Source organism: Myxocyprinus asiaticus, chromosome 26, assembly GCF_019703515.2.
Source record: "Myxocyprinus asiaticus isolate MX2 ecotype Aquarium Trade chromosome 26, UBuf_Myxa_2, whole genome shotgun sequence".
NCBI lineage: Eukaryota > Metazoa > Chordata > Actinopteri > Cypriniformes > Catostomidae > Myxocyprinus > Myxocyprinus asiaticus.
The window spans coordinates 37,324,575-37,339,645 of record NC_059369.1 but is presented as its reverse complement, the minus strand read 5'-3'; the positions used below and the strand labels follow the sequence as shown (position 1 = coordinate 37,339,645).

The following is a 15,071-nucleotide window of genomic DNA, read 5'->3' as shown; positions in this document are numbered from 1 at the left end:
TTTTGGCTATTAGAAGACCCCAGAGAGTGTAATGCATGTTAAAGCACTCCAGGTGACCCCCATTCTAAACATACAGGCAGAACTGAGCCGATATAAGATGCCAGTACCAAGCAGTAGTGAGTGCACACCTGGCGCCTGCCTGTGCCATGGGGGTTGACTTCACCACTCAACAGCTCATTGCTTTGACGTCACAAGTCCTGCCATACTAATCGACACAGACACTAATCCAGCTCTTCTATAAAGCCCTACTCCTCTGCTTGGGGGGAGAGAAGGGAGAGAGGGGAAGGGAGGGGAGGTTAGGATAAAGGATGTAAGGGGTGGGGGAAAAAAATTAGATAGGGACATGAAAGCTTGAAGGACAGTGGTGTGGCATTTCAGCACTCGATTGGAGTATAACCTTGCAGTATCTTTCTTATTGCGCCTAGCATTAACCCATTGCAGTTACATAGTTCAGACTTCAGGCCTTCATTGTGCCCAGCACACTGACCAGGCATCGCACTGGAAGGACAGTGCTCCCCAATGGGGCCGGCAGAGGGGCAGAGCTGTGGGAGCTGCCCCCCTATGCTCCCTATTATCATACCAAGCATGGCCAGCGTGGAGCTTTGCACCACCCAAGAGGATGGCTGTCTTCCCACAGACAGGTAGGACTCCATGTGACCTACTGTATGTGTTTGTGTGCATGAACAGACGGCTTATGTTTAAGTGGTGTATTGGGGATAAACACTTACTATATATATATATATATATATATATATATATATATATATATATATATATATATATATATATATATATATAATGTTGTGCTTTTATACACTAAAATGTGGTAATCGATGGATTTGTAGCGTGTTGGTAAACACATGGTTTTGCTGCACTGTAAAAAAGATTTAAATGTTACAAATTTACACAAAACAAGACTGAAAAAAGCTATAGTGAAAACATGTTAATTGGTTAACTGTAAGTGGAAAATGATATTATATTCAAAAAGACATTACATATAATTTTACTGTAAAATGCTTTGAACATTTTTTTTAAACAATACATATACTTTACTGTAAAATATTGTTACAATAATGCTTTTAATAAGTACAAATTATGAGAAATATACATGAATCTAAACGCCGTCCCATAATCAGTGTTAAGTTAAATGATAAAAATAATCCACCACCACTATTACTAATTACTTCTCTAAAATTGTAATCAGATTACTGATTTTTTTTTCATGGAAAAAGTAGTCACATTACTAATTACTTTACATTGAAGTTACTCTCCAAAACACTTTTCAGAGAAAGATTTTATTCCCTTTCAACAAATCAAAATAATGTTTCCTCCTTGTTCACTGTCACATGCAATTTAATTTGTAGAGATATTATAATATAATTTGTGTTTTAAATGTATTATTCTACATAAATAATATTTTTTAGAAGTAACCCAGGTAATGTACTTAAAAGTAGTTAACTTAACTGAAAGCCAATAACTGTAATCTGATTACAAGAATTTAAAATGTAATGCATTATACTACTTTGTTTTTTATTTTTTTATAAAAACTAATTACTTTGTAATTAGATCACCCCCAGCACTGACCCTAATGCCTGAAACTTTGTCACTTTTGGCGTCTACATTTGGCAATATTTTACTTTAAATTTAACAAAAGAGAAAAAAATAATAGTGTATCCGCCTCTTTTTTTCTTATTCTTGGTAGACTGGGGGTTGGAAACAGTGCTGCACTAAAGGTATGTTTCAGTATTTCAATATACTTCCTAGGAATTAAACTCATAACCTTAGCAATGTTGGCATCATACTCACTAATTGAGCTACAGGGACACTAATCGTGATGATCATGCATCAATAGTGATTTTGTGTAAAATATGTATAGTAATCCAAATCTGCATTTCTGCAAGTTAACACGTATAGTTATACCAGTAATACAGTAGGCTATATATACACCACTCTAAGGCAAGAGCATAGCCAGGAAATTACTTTTGGGTGGGCCTCAATAAAAATGAATGGGCCAAGTTTTTGCCTATTTTTTTTAATTTATTTTTTTTACCTAATTTTCCTTAACAACAGAGAGGCAGCACATTCAAACAGTTCTTTCACACTTTCAGAAATCAGAAATTGTGCATTTTTTAGACTATATATATATATATATATATTTACATTTATTCATTTGGCAGACGCTTTTATCCAAAGCGACTTACAAAAGAGGAACACATAAGCGAATCATCTTAAGGAGAAAGTGGTACAACAAGTGCCGTATTACAAAGTTTCACTAGCATCAGAATAGCATTGAAAACAGATTAAAGTGCAACAAGATGTTTTTTTTATTTTTTATTTTTTATTGACTGGTTAAGTGCTCATGGAAAAGATGTATTTTTAGGCATTTTTTGAAGACAGAAAATGAGTCAGCTTCACAGATGGAGTTGGGAAGGTCATTCCACCAATGTGGTATATATATATATATATATATATATATATATATATATATATATATATATATATATATATATATATATATATTTGAAGTCAATTAATAATCTCTAATATTCGGGGTGGTCCTAGGTCTAATTTGGGCCCACCCCAGCCTGGTCTCATGTAATGTATGTGAGCATTGCAACGTTTTTGCAAAACTGAAATGATGTGCTTCATTACATATTTGGCTGCAGTTTTCAAGTGAAATGTCCAGCGGGGGGCGCCAAAACCAAGTAGAATGAGGTTGTAATCAGACGAGGTTTTTAAGGTGGATTTTAGATGGAGATTTTAATAAGTAAAACGTACCTCCCTAACCTAAAACTTTACCCTAAACCTAACCAATAGTGTCTGAAAAGATAAATGAGTTTAATAAAACAGAAATCCTTACCCTTAACCAACACCTAACGATAGTGTTTTAAAACGCAAATTTGAAATAATAATAAAAAAAGAAAACACAAATTAACTGAAGCAGCCACATCTTTTTGTATCGCTTCTATGCCACTTTCACTTTTGTGCATCTTTGACTGGACTCAAACTGCAGATGTCAAGCTCAAAGTTCAACGCTTTCCTTTTCAAATCGTATGTTAAAGTAAAAGGGATTTGATACCATAACATAGCGGGGGATAGGTAATAGAGTGAAAAATAAATCAAAATCAGCAATTGTACTCGTGATTTGTGTGACAAACCGCACAGTTGTTGTAGCACCTCATGTTCATTTCACCAGGAAACTACAGCGAAACATAGGAAGCGGCACACACAAGTCAGTTTGCAAAGATTTATAGAGTAATGTTCATTCTATGAGACCTATAAGGCGGATACACACTGTTATTGTTTTTCTTTTGATAAATTTACAGTAAAATATTGCCAAATGTAGATGCCAAAAGTGACAAAGTTTCAGGCATTAGGGTCAGTGCTGGGAGTGATCTGTTGGCCCACCCTAGCCCACCATTGGCTACGCCACTGCTCTATGGTCTAGTGTCTCCACATGGCCACAAAATCATTGAGTGTGTGCATGTGCAAGTGTGCACACAGGTAATAACCATAAGGCGTGTTACAAACCAGCTGCTAGCCAAGAGATACAAACATCACACGCAAACATTCAGATAAACACATCCCCTTCATTGCAGCTTAGGTGATTCTCATTGGTACCTGTCTATATCCTCAATCTGTGAGCTAACCTGTCAGTAGCAGGTGTAGCCGCTGCCTCGTGCCTGGGTGAAATCTGTTCCATTAGCTTGTTAATGACTTACGACTGACAGCAGAAGGGGTAGGCTGGATTACACCGCTACTGCCAGGCAGCTATCGTCATAGAGACATGATGAGATACATGACGCACACAGGCTGCACATGTGAAATTTGTCACGGTTGCTTTACTAAAGTGCTTTTGAAGAACTGTTTTAAAGAAATGAGAATAGTGTCAGCTTATAACTGCAGTCTTAACATCCTTAAATGACAGTATACGTCTTTATTAAGTATAAAGATATATTTGTATCACTTTTTTATTACATGACTCTCTGAAATACTCGATTCTAAACATTTTTGTGTAATGACCCCTAAAATATACAATAGACTGTTGTCTCTGGCAAATGATTTTATAAATAGCTGTTTATGTCTCTTGTCTCACTATGCAATCTCTTTCTTCTCACATAATTAAATTATTTAAACTCAAATCAAAATGTCTGTTTATTTATTTGGTAATTAGCCATGTTATAACATGATAGTATACAGTCAGCTGGTCATTATAACAAAATGAACCCCTTCAGACTGACTGTACATTATCCCTTGCAAATTTCATATAGTCTCTTTTTGGCCCAGTTAGAAAGACATAAGTGTGCGTTAAAGCTAATATTCAGATTTTGCATCAGACCACACCTCAATGAGTGTTAAATCCTGTTACTCTTTCATTTTGATTGAGTGATAAAGGATGTACCATCTGTAGGCTGTAGATTTTCAGAGAGAAATTTTCATTATTTCATCACTTCCCTGTTTCAGAAAGCTTAGTCAGACAAACACACAAACTCTGTAAAACAGGTCTTCAGGTTCCCTTAATCCTTGTTCAGCCCCTCTGGGAGAAAATAAACAGAGATGGAACAGGAGGGATAAAGAAAGAGGAAAAAAAATAACCTTTAAACTCACACATAGGACACACATTTAAGCTACTTGCATAACTTTTTAGAGAGCTTCACAGCTGGGCTGCAAATGATAAAGGTTAGGTAATAATAATAATTTCTGCCTACTTTGAAAAAGTCTAATGTAGCAAGTCTCCTTTCATATTAAACCTTTGGCTAATCTGAATATCATACCAATATGCTACTCTTACAATTTCTGCAATATATAGTGTGTATACTTAGCATACATATAACATTTCCTACATGCAGGGAATTCCTGTCTGATCTACCAAATTTAGCTAAATGTCCAGTATACAAAAAGAGCACACTGCACAGAATTCTGAATCCTGCAATTCAATGTGCTCAACTTGACCTTTCATTTGCAGTGTGACGAATGAACTATAATTTTTTTTAACATCTCTCGTTACTTAAAGACTAAAGACATTCTTACCCAAAATTGAATAAAAAATGCAAAACATATTTATTTCTGAGATGATAACTGAACACCACTAACATGCAACAGGTCACGTGAAAACAATGAATCACACCACTGTTTGAAAGGTTTATTGTTGCATAATGACAGTTTCACTAACTATTTTTTTTTTAAATAGTCAGCAGAATAGTGCATACTGTGCAATATTCAGTAAGTAGTAATTCAGCATTCCATTCCAAAAAAGGACTTTTTTTTATTCTGTTTTTATATCTGCAATGATGACCCATAACGCACTGTTCCTATCCAATCTGTTGCAAATGTAAAATGACTTTATGAGGACATAATCCATTTTGATATAATCGCTCCCTGACTGTGTGTTATAAGCATTGTAATCCGGGCCTCAGCGTTTCTCTGTTGGGGCTTGAGAGTGGAACGATTAGTCGCAGGTCACCTGGGAGCAGCTGCGATTAGCAAATCCTACGTCCACTAGCGGAAAGCCTTGTTTCTTCATGTTGTGATAGTTCTACACACAGTGTCTTGTGTTCCTGAAATTTTATTTGGATTAGATTGTCTCTCTCTCTCTAATGTTATTGGTTGAGCTAACTGACAACATCACTGACAGCAACATCTGTCCCTGTCTTTTATGTGATGGGCAGCTTAGTATTGTAATACTGTGGATCACACACACAGACACACACTGTTTTTGTGTAGTTGCTGTAACTGTTGCATTTGCTATACCAAACTTTTAATTGTGTTCTCCCAATTTTCCAATGAAACAGAGGCATGGGGGATCTGGATGCCCAGGCCATGGATGAATTTCCTGTACAGAAAAAAGGGGACAGACTGCCCTTTCAGGTAATCAAATCCATACTCTCATCCTTTCCTTTGCTTTCTTCCAAATGTATGTGTTTTTCTTATTCAAGTTTCTGCGTTTGTGCGTTTATCTCTTCCATTTATCTATCCATTTTCTTTCAGTTCATACAAGCGATGCAACTGATATTGTAGGTGAAAATCATAAGGATACACATTACAAACACACTGCATTACAAAAAAACAAACAAACAAAACAAACATTTGATTTCGAGAAGTTGTAACATTCTGAGAATAAAGTCGTGATGCTCTGAGAATATTCTCGTAATGGGCTACTTATGAGAATAAAGTCAGCAAATTTTGAGAATGAAGTCTTAACATTACGAGATTAAAGGAGTAATGTTTTGACAATAAAGTCGTAATGTTACGATTAAAGAATTCAAAATCACAGTATAATGCGAAAAGGTAATAATAATGTCATAATCCTTTTACGAGAATAAAGTTTTCAAGTTTTGAGAATAAAGTCGTAACATTACGATTAAAGTAGTAATGTTTTGAGATAAAAATCAAAATAACGAGATTGAAGACGTAGCATTACGTGATTAAAGTAGTAATGTGTTTAGAATAAAATTGTAATGTTATTATTTAAAAACAAAGTCATAAATATTGGAGATTAAAGGATAATCACAGTCTCTTGCAAAAAGGTGTGATTATCACAATAGGAGTAGGCCGTCGAGGCAGCAGCTTGAATAAGAAAAGGTGTGGAGGATTAAGTTAAATCATAATTACATTTATACAGGAGATACTGTAGAACCTGTCAGACAGTGGTCGACTCCAAGGGTATTGTTGGTTACATCTGCATCTACATATGCTCCAATTGCTCTTCTCCACCACATCACTTTTATGTTACAGTCCTTACAAATTTAATCTCACAATATTACAACTTCATTCTCACAGTGCTATGATTTTATTCTCATAACATTGTGACTTCAGTCTCGTAATTCTATGACTTTAATCTTATAATGCTATGACTTAAGTCTCATAATTTTGATTTTATTCTCAAAATCTTGTAATGTTATGAATTTATTCTGGAATTTTTTTAATTTTATTTTAACATGGCCCTAAAATGGTGCTGTATGTTACAACCCAAATTCACACCAATGGGATATGTAAAGCTGTTTTGGTCTAAAGGGTCTCAAAGCTGCTTATGAAACAATCTGTATTGTGATAAGCGCTATACAAATAAAATTACTAGACTTGACATGCCTAGGATCATAGAGCTGCTGATATAGTGCCCTGCTGAGTATGGTGTTTGTTTAATGGGGATTGTATATTGAAATCTTCTCTTTTTATCTCTTCTTTTGTTGGTGTTTTATTTTTTATTTATTTATTTTTTGTACTTGAGCTCTGTTGAACTCTCTTGATCATATTTTATCCAAGAACTGCCCATTTAGACAGGAAAAATCTGTCTGACTGACATGAGAAGCGACCAGTCATAGTCTGTTTTGTTTTCATGTGCTTTTTAGGGTCAGGTTTATTTGCAATATTTCATATCAATAATAGACCAATGTTGAAAAAAACTCATTCCAACAACTGCAGAGCAGTGTTAGTCTTCAACCAGCTGTACAGAAAACACCAAAGAAATGAGAGGAAGTGTGTGTAGACCTTGTAACCAGAGCTTCTGTCCGTCCAAAAGTAATAAATGTGGATTATTTCCCATAAATAACTCAGACAACAAAGCGGCTTATATAGTTTTTACATACTTGTGGATATCTAGTTTTCTTGCTACTACGCACCTTAAACAAAACCTGGAAAATGTTCCATAATACAGTGATTAGTTCTTCCTTAAATACACTCATTGTACAGTATCTGTCTGGTATCTTATAAGCATTTTGTTTCCAGGTGTACTGTGCCCTCTCTGACTCCCGGAAATTGCGTAGCACCATCCAACTAAGACCCTGATTGGTTAATTTTGTCCTGCATAAACACATATTATGTCAGGTTGATCCTGTGGCTAACTGATTTTCTGGCCAATGCAACCTCAATTTTAAGTGTTTACCCAAACTGAGACTATCAATCAAGGTTGGAGATGGCTATGTCTGATACAATTAGTCAAGTATCTCTTAGAAGTCTAACATCTAACACATAGTAATGCAACAACACAGATAAAAGAAGCTAGACACTAGAGTCAAGGTTAAATATGAGAATAATACATAGAAAATGAATTTTTCGTTTACGCATAACTCTGACCCTATAATTTGGTGTCTCCAAAGGCCACACTATTTTTCTATCATTGCCTCTACGATTACTCATTTACAATCATCTCAGTAAATTCTATACTTGGATCTAAGCTGTATATTTTTCTTGTATGTGTTCTATACATTTACTGCTCTTAGTAAATCCTCTGTGGTCAATTTTAAAGCAATTGCAGAACACTAGTGTAAAACAAATTTTACTTAAGATTATATTTTTATAGTGTTTAAACAGAGACCATATGATCATGTATGGTTTATGACAAAATAACACCAATGAGGAGACTGGTGATAAAATAAAATGCACACACATTCTCACACAACAGACACAGCTATCCACTGCCATATCGTTTAGTCTCCTATGTGTGCTAACACATATAAACAATCATACTAGCTCATTTTTGTTCTCATAAACATTCATCAACATTCACCTAAAGAACAAACACACGATATTAGGATGTCAAACACAGATTTGGGGTGATGGGTGATTTGGGGTGACAACAGGGCTGATGTGTTGGAGACAGAGAATCTTCACTCTATCAATGTTGTTAAAACTCAGTGTATGCTCTTTGTGTTTATTTGTTAATAACGGCAGTTTTCTTCATTGGTTTTAAGTAACAGAGATGGCAAAAAGGAAGAGGTGACTCAGTTGTGGCTCAAACTTGTGTTGAAATTTCACAATGGCATTGAGGTTTCTTCAATTTCCTCAGGCCAACAGACTGGCCTCAAACAGGAACCAATGTAACACAAACGCCATTCAAGACTTTGATTTCAACTTGTTGTATCATCCTTTCTCTTTTCCTTTGCAGATCTTCCCCAATCCAGTGGAGGTAGTTTTGGGTCCTGAGAGCACTCTAACTTGCATGCATCAGGGGAAGGAGCGCCTGCCGTCCATTGTGGTGGAGCCAACTGATGTTAGTGAGGTGGAGAGTGGTGAGCTGCGCTGGCCTCCAGAAGACATGGACTTTGATGAAGATGAAGATCTGTTCCTGGAACAGTGCATCCCACCTGCTAACATCGCCGACTGGGGGGAGGATGAGGAAGAGACGTCTGTCATTGAAAACAACCAGCAGATCACTTCTCTATTAGGTATTTCTACAATGTTCTTCAAAAAATTACTTTGTTTACCTTTGATATTTGTGTAAAAAGGGCCATGTTGAATTACATTTTGATCAGTTTCACTTTCTTTATCTGTCAATGTACTGTATTTCTATATCTGCAGATCTTCAAACAGATGACTTCAGAGATGACACCCCGACTCTACCACCGGAGAGTGCTCCCGCTCTGAACTGAAGCCAGATGAACACTGTCCGCTTCACAGCGCCTAACCATACAGCAACCTGTTAAACCCTGTGCTGTCATGTCTGACAATGAAGCCCTTCAGGAAATGACAATGAGATTCACTAAGGGGCCCATTTACTACTCTGAATGTGATCTGAATGTGGTCACACATCAAGACAGAATGACATTCAACTGACCTTTTTACTAGAGAGAACAGAGAACAACAGCAACCTGTGATGACTGAGGTCATCATGAAAATATACATTTTACTTTTGTAAAATAGTAGCTCACATAGCTCATTACATGCAGTTTGCATCTCTCATAGGTTAGTTTATAGCCTTTTTACTAGTACATTCAGTGTGTCAATGTAGAAAGCTTATTATGTCTCAACTTAGTGTCTAATCACTCGCTGTTTGAGTTGTAAGCACATTCTCTTTACCACATAGTTAAGAAAAAAATATCACAAAAGGGAAGTAACACAATGGAAACATGTATTTAAGTTATCAAACATATGACAAGAGTGTATTTATGGTGGAGTTATGTAAAAAACATTATGTAAATGTTATGTAAAAAAGAAATAGCATGCAAGTGAATTGTGGTCAGAGCTCTCAAGGTCCAAATTTCACATAAAGGCATCATAAAAGTTATCCATACGACTCCGACTCCAGTAGTTAAATCAATGTCTTCTGAGGTGATCCAGTCGGATTTGGGTGAGAACAGACCAAAATGTAACTCACTTCAAATCTTGATAGCAGTCTGAACTATTCCTTAAGTGTCAATGCACTACCAGAGTTCTGTTTTCTACCTTATTTGTCCCTTTTTCTTTTACCCCTGTCACTTTTTGTGTTGATATATTTCAGCATTTGACCACGAAGTGCACCTATGAATAGAAATAAAAAACAAACAAACAAACAAAAAACATCAGGTTTCAAACACATCGTTGTATTGTTTATGTTTTATACCAAATGTATAGCGTGTATATCTTATAATCAGTGTTGGGTAAATAATTCAAAGAAAGTAATCCACTAAACATTACTAATTACTTGTCTAAAATTGTAATCAGACTACTGATTACTTCATCAGTCATGTAACCATGTTACTAATTACTTTTAGGTTTCTTTCTAAAACACATTTTTCTGCTCAGCAAATTCAAAATAATGTCTATATTTCCTCCTTGTTCATTGCCGCACACAGGTCATACACTCGTTTCTCCCTTACAATGACTGAACTGTCACAGAAACACAAACAGACATACATACTAACATAATGTATGTTTTAAATGTATTCTACATAATATTATTTAAAAACCATGTGTAATCCAAGTTTCACAAAAATGTAATTAACCTTAACTTAAGATCAGTAAATGTAATATGATTACAATTATTTAAAATGTAAATGTATTACACTACTTTTTGAGAAAATTAATTAGATTAATGTACTAATTATTCTGTGCACCCAACACTGACCTTAATGAAATGGCAAAAACTAAAAATGTCCTTTATTTTAGGTCTTCCAAAGCTACTAAAAATTAAATCCCCGGGAAGCACATTTCTTATCACAATACGTACATACATTGTTTTTCCACACATGAACATTACCAAATGAAAACATTGGGCATTTAATTAAAACAATAAAATGCATTAATATCTCTACTCAAAATCAGTTCATAGTTTGTAATTCAGTGTCAAAAGTCTCTAAAGGTTATGGGCTATCCATTATCCAATAACAATTTAATGTAAGGATGTGAAATTAATTGGGAAGAGCATTTTCTGCACATTCACATAGCTGGATAAGCTGTTACCTGCAAATGTTTCCTTAAGGAATATTCTGGGTTAAATACAAATTAAGCTCAATCGACAGCATTTATGGCATAGTATTGATTACCACAAAAATTAATTTAGACCTGCCCTCATTTTCTTTAAAAAAAAGCAACCTTCTGGGATACAGTGAGGCACTTAAAATAGAAGTGAATGGGGGCCAGATTTTTAACTTAACAATGCTCACTTTTTCAAAAGTATAGCCACAAGACATAAACAATATGCGTGTTAACATGATTTTAGTGTGATAAAATTGCTTACTAACCTTTTCTGTGTAAAGTTATAGCCAATTTTACAACTTCATTGCCATGACGATGTAATGTCAGCAAACCCTAAAATGGCTGTAAAAATGTCGATTAAAACAACTCAAATAATACATGAGTTTTAACAGAAGAATTCATCTAAGTGCTTTCATAAAACCCTTGAAACCCTCCAAAAATTGGCCTCATTTACTTCTATTGTAAGTGCCTCACTGTAACCTTGATTTTTGCTTTTTTGAAAGAAAAGGAGGGACGAGTCAAATACATTTTTGTGGTAATCAACATTATACCACAAATGCTGTTGATTAAACTTAACTTGTATTGAACCCAGAATATTCCCTTTAAGAAGCTATTTCTACCTGATTTAACCCATAAAATAGTTTTGTTGGTGTAACCTAATGTATTCAGGTTAATTTTAATCATATTTTTGACTTGAACCTAACCAACTGATTTAGATTAAAAAAAAAAAAAAAAAAAGAATTTAGTGTAGACATCTTCCCTCTCAACTACAGCTCAAAAGGGCTCCTCCCAAAATGTTCCAGAGGCAACCAATTGCACAGAGCATCAAATATCATGCAAAAAGTGCTTACACAACTTCGTCAAGTAAAAGTCTCTGTACACAGTGCTTTACAATCATTTCCTGGCATATTCAAAGTACACTTCAAGTGAAGCAACAAAATACAAGCTGAGACTAAAGGCTGAATATTGCATTTGGTGCAGGAGAAAACTTCAGAACCACAAAGACTGAGAGGTAACTTTTTTGGTAAATGTTTTCATAGATCTTAACAGGATCATAATATTACTTATGCATTATTACAAGGTTAAATTAAAGCTTAAAATGGATTTTAATGCACTGAAATTGCATAACTTTGTGAAAGATGTCTATAATAATGAAATGTCCTCAATTAATTGTAAACAAAGTTGATGTTGCAATGTTTAACTCCTTAAAATATACTTTAAGTCTATTTAAAACACACATCACTCTGCTTTGACAGTTTTTTGCAGTTTTAATATAATTTCTCTCTCTCTTTCACATTTCACAGCTAAAATGGGTGACGTTCAAGATTATGATGACTTTGATAGTATTGACTGGTGGGATGGGGATGAAAACTGCACCCCTAAACCGTTCCCCTCTGAACAGCATGTGTCTGTGCTAGGTGCCCGCCACTGGTTCACTCTGATCTGCTACAGCATTGTCTTCCTGTTAGGTGTCCCTGGCAATGGACTGGTGGTGTGGGTTACTGCATTCCGAATGCCCAACTCTGTAAATGCACAGTGGTTTCTGAATCTAGCCATTGCAGATCTGTTGTGTTGCTTATCCCTGCCTCTGCTGATGGTACCACTTGCCCAGGACCAGCACTGGCCGTTTGGTCCATTGGCATGCAAAGTAGTACACAGTATGTTGTACATGTTGATGTACTGCAGTGTTTTGCTCCTGGTCATGATCAGCTTGGACCGCTTTCTGCTGGTGACCAAACCTGTGTGGTGCCAGAACCAGAGGCATCCGAGGCAAGCCAGGTTGACATGTTTGGTGATTTGGATACTGGCACTCTTAGGAAGCTCTCCTCAGTTTGTTTATATGAAGGCGAAGGAAGATAATGTCACACTCAAAACATTGTGTGTTAGTGTCCACCATAGCCCTGGTTCTGCTTGGGCTGTGACCATTGTCCGTTTTTTTCTGTCTTTTCTGTTACCTTTCTCGATAATCTGTGTCAGCCATTGGAAGGTGTTCCAGATGACAAGAAACAGGCATGGAAGAAAAGGCAATGAAAAGTCATCTCGCACGCTGCGTATAATCCTCACTTTGGTGTTTAGCTTCTTCCTTTGCTGGATTCCTCTTCACATTGTGGATCTTCTTCAACTGATTACATACAAGAAATCAGGAAGCTTACACACCAACCTGCGTCTAGCCCACGTGTTAGCGCTCTGCTTGGCTTACATTAACAGCTGCCTCAATCCTCTGCTCTACGTATGTCTTGGACGTGGTTTTAAAGAAAATCTTATCAGCTCACTGCGTAGTGTGCTCCACTTTGCATCCGAGGCACCACCCAGTGGAATGAGTTTTACTGCAAGCAGTAAGACAACCACAGATGGCAACAGTGGCATGATCAGGGAGATGCCTCTGTGAAACTTTACCTATACAAGTGGATGTAAACGAGAAGCTCTTATAAACCTGGGGAGATCAATGTGCTAACGTTCCCATTCATCTCAATGCAAGTTGCTCATTCAATCCTGGAAGTATGCGACCTGGATGTAAGTGCCATGACTGATCTGCTATGACTGACTCAATACAGCTGACAGGGAAAAATACAAGTCAATTTCACTCTGTTAAGAAATTTCCAAAAACATCAGGCACTAGTGCAACACAGTGTTACGACTCTCCCAGTCCGCTACCAGTTTTCTTTTCTTCTCCTTTAGTGTGTACTGTGTTGTGTTTGCTGGTGATTGCTGGGCTGGTGTGCAGGTTCCCCAACCAATTTAACCCGCTTCTTTCCTTTGCGTGAGATATGAAATATGCCTTACTAGATAAAAACGAACCTGCCAGGTGTGTTCTGTCTTTCCTTGCTTGACTAATCACTTGAGGTCAGTGAAGAGTGATAAAGCGATAAAACAGTCTGTTTAGCTGTGCACATGATTCTGAAAACCTTTAATTAAACCACATTTAGGAAACAGTATTTTTATTTGCAAGTACAGCACTCTGGTCAATAATGCTGCAGTCCAGTGTGAAGCTCAGTCCTTGCTTGGTAACCTTTCAAACCAGGGACTAAAAATGGTTCAAGAAACAAAAATTATATATCTATATCTATCTATCTATCTATATATATATCTATCTATCTATATATATATCTATATATATATATATATATATTTCAGAACGTAACCACAAAAGGGAACAAAATCCCTTTTAATAGTAACTGGTTCATTTTTTCCCCGATGATAAAAAAAAGCATGTGCTTTAATTTTGAAGACAAACCGCTACTTTAAAAACTAGTGTTAAAAAATAAAAATCACTTGCCCCCCAAAAGGTGACGTTTAGTCCAAACGCACCCATGCAGTCTGTGCATGAATACAGGAGAGAGATTTTGGCTATTAATTGATTTTAGGTGGGCAAATGAATATTTGAAATATTTAAAATATTTTTGGGGATATACATTTAATATTAAGAATACATTTATTGAAAAGATGTTTCTTTATATAGGCTACTGTATACCATGCTTATTATGATTCCTATCCTGACAATTCCCCAACATGGAGAAAAATAAAATAAAATGAATTGTTTCTTTTTGCTTATTCGGGGTGAAGTCCCTTATTTTGAGTTTGTTTTTCAAAATATTATTTTTTCAAAATAAACAAAAGGTGCCTTTTTTTCCAGTGAGATCTGGCAACAGGGCAACTGTTAGCACAGAGAACCGGCACTGTCATAAAAAATAAATAAATAAAATAAAAATAAAAATAAAGGTATTAACTGCTCTTTAATTTTGTTCTAACCGGATACCATTTGGATAGGATGCAATGGAATGCTGGAGCCAGAATTAAAAATAAAATAATACTTTCTGCACAGAATGGACTGAAATTAAAAACATTTAGTTTTTGGTCTGTTTCTAACATTTTCATTCTGTGTGAGGGCATCATAAGTT

General features: G+C 35.8%; 2 protein-coding genes across 2 annotated transcripts; both read left to right on the top strand.

Moving 5' to 3' along the window:
- Positions 1-323: 323 nt before the first annotated feature.
- On the top strand, positions 324-10,003 carry lbhl (LBH regulator of WNT signaling pathway, like). The gene is made up of 4 exons (XM_051656074.1): positions 324-641; positions 5,793-5,868; positions 8,885-9,164; positions 9,298-10,003. The coding sequence occupies exons 1-4, from the start codon at positions 520-522 to the stop codon at positions 9,366-9,368; spliced, it is 549 nt and encodes a 182-aa protein (XP_051512034.1). The 5' UTR covers positions 324-519; the 3' UTR covers positions 9,369-10,003.
- A 2,013-nt stretch (positions 10,004-12,016) lies between these two features.
- LOC127416616 (C5a anaphylatoxin chemotactic receptor 1-like) lies at positions 12,017-14,981 on the top strand. The gene is made up of 2 exons (XM_051656053.1): positions 12,017-12,184; positions 12,477-14,981. Exon 2 carries the CDS (start codon positions 12,482-12,484, stop codon positions 13,559-13,561), a length of 1,080 nt encoding a protein of 359 aa, XP_051512013.1. The 5' UTR covers positions 12,017-12,184; positions 12,477-12,481; the 3' UTR covers positions 13,562-14,981.
- Positions 14,982-15,071: the final 90 nt, after the last annotated feature.

What these genes read in the sequence shown, in the direction of transcription:
- lbhl (XM_051656074.1), top strand. Translation starts at nt 520, where the DNA reads ATGGGGCCGGCAGAGGGGCAGAGCTGTGGGAGCTGCCCCCCTATGCTC. An exon ending in GGCTGTCTTCCCACAGACAG is followed by an intron (nt 642 to 5,792) that starts GTAGGACTCCAT and finishes CCAATGAAACAG; the next exon opens with AGGCATGGGGGATCTGGATG. An exon ending in GGGACAGACTGCCCTTTCAG is followed by an intron (nt 5,869 to 8,884) that starts GTAATCAAATCC and finishes TTTCCTTTGCAG; the next exon opens with ATCTTCCCCAATCCAGTGGA.
- LOC127416616 (XM_051656053.1), top strand. Translation starts at nt 12,482, where the DNA reads ATGGGTGACGTTCAAGATTATGATGACTTTGATAGTATTGACTGGTGG.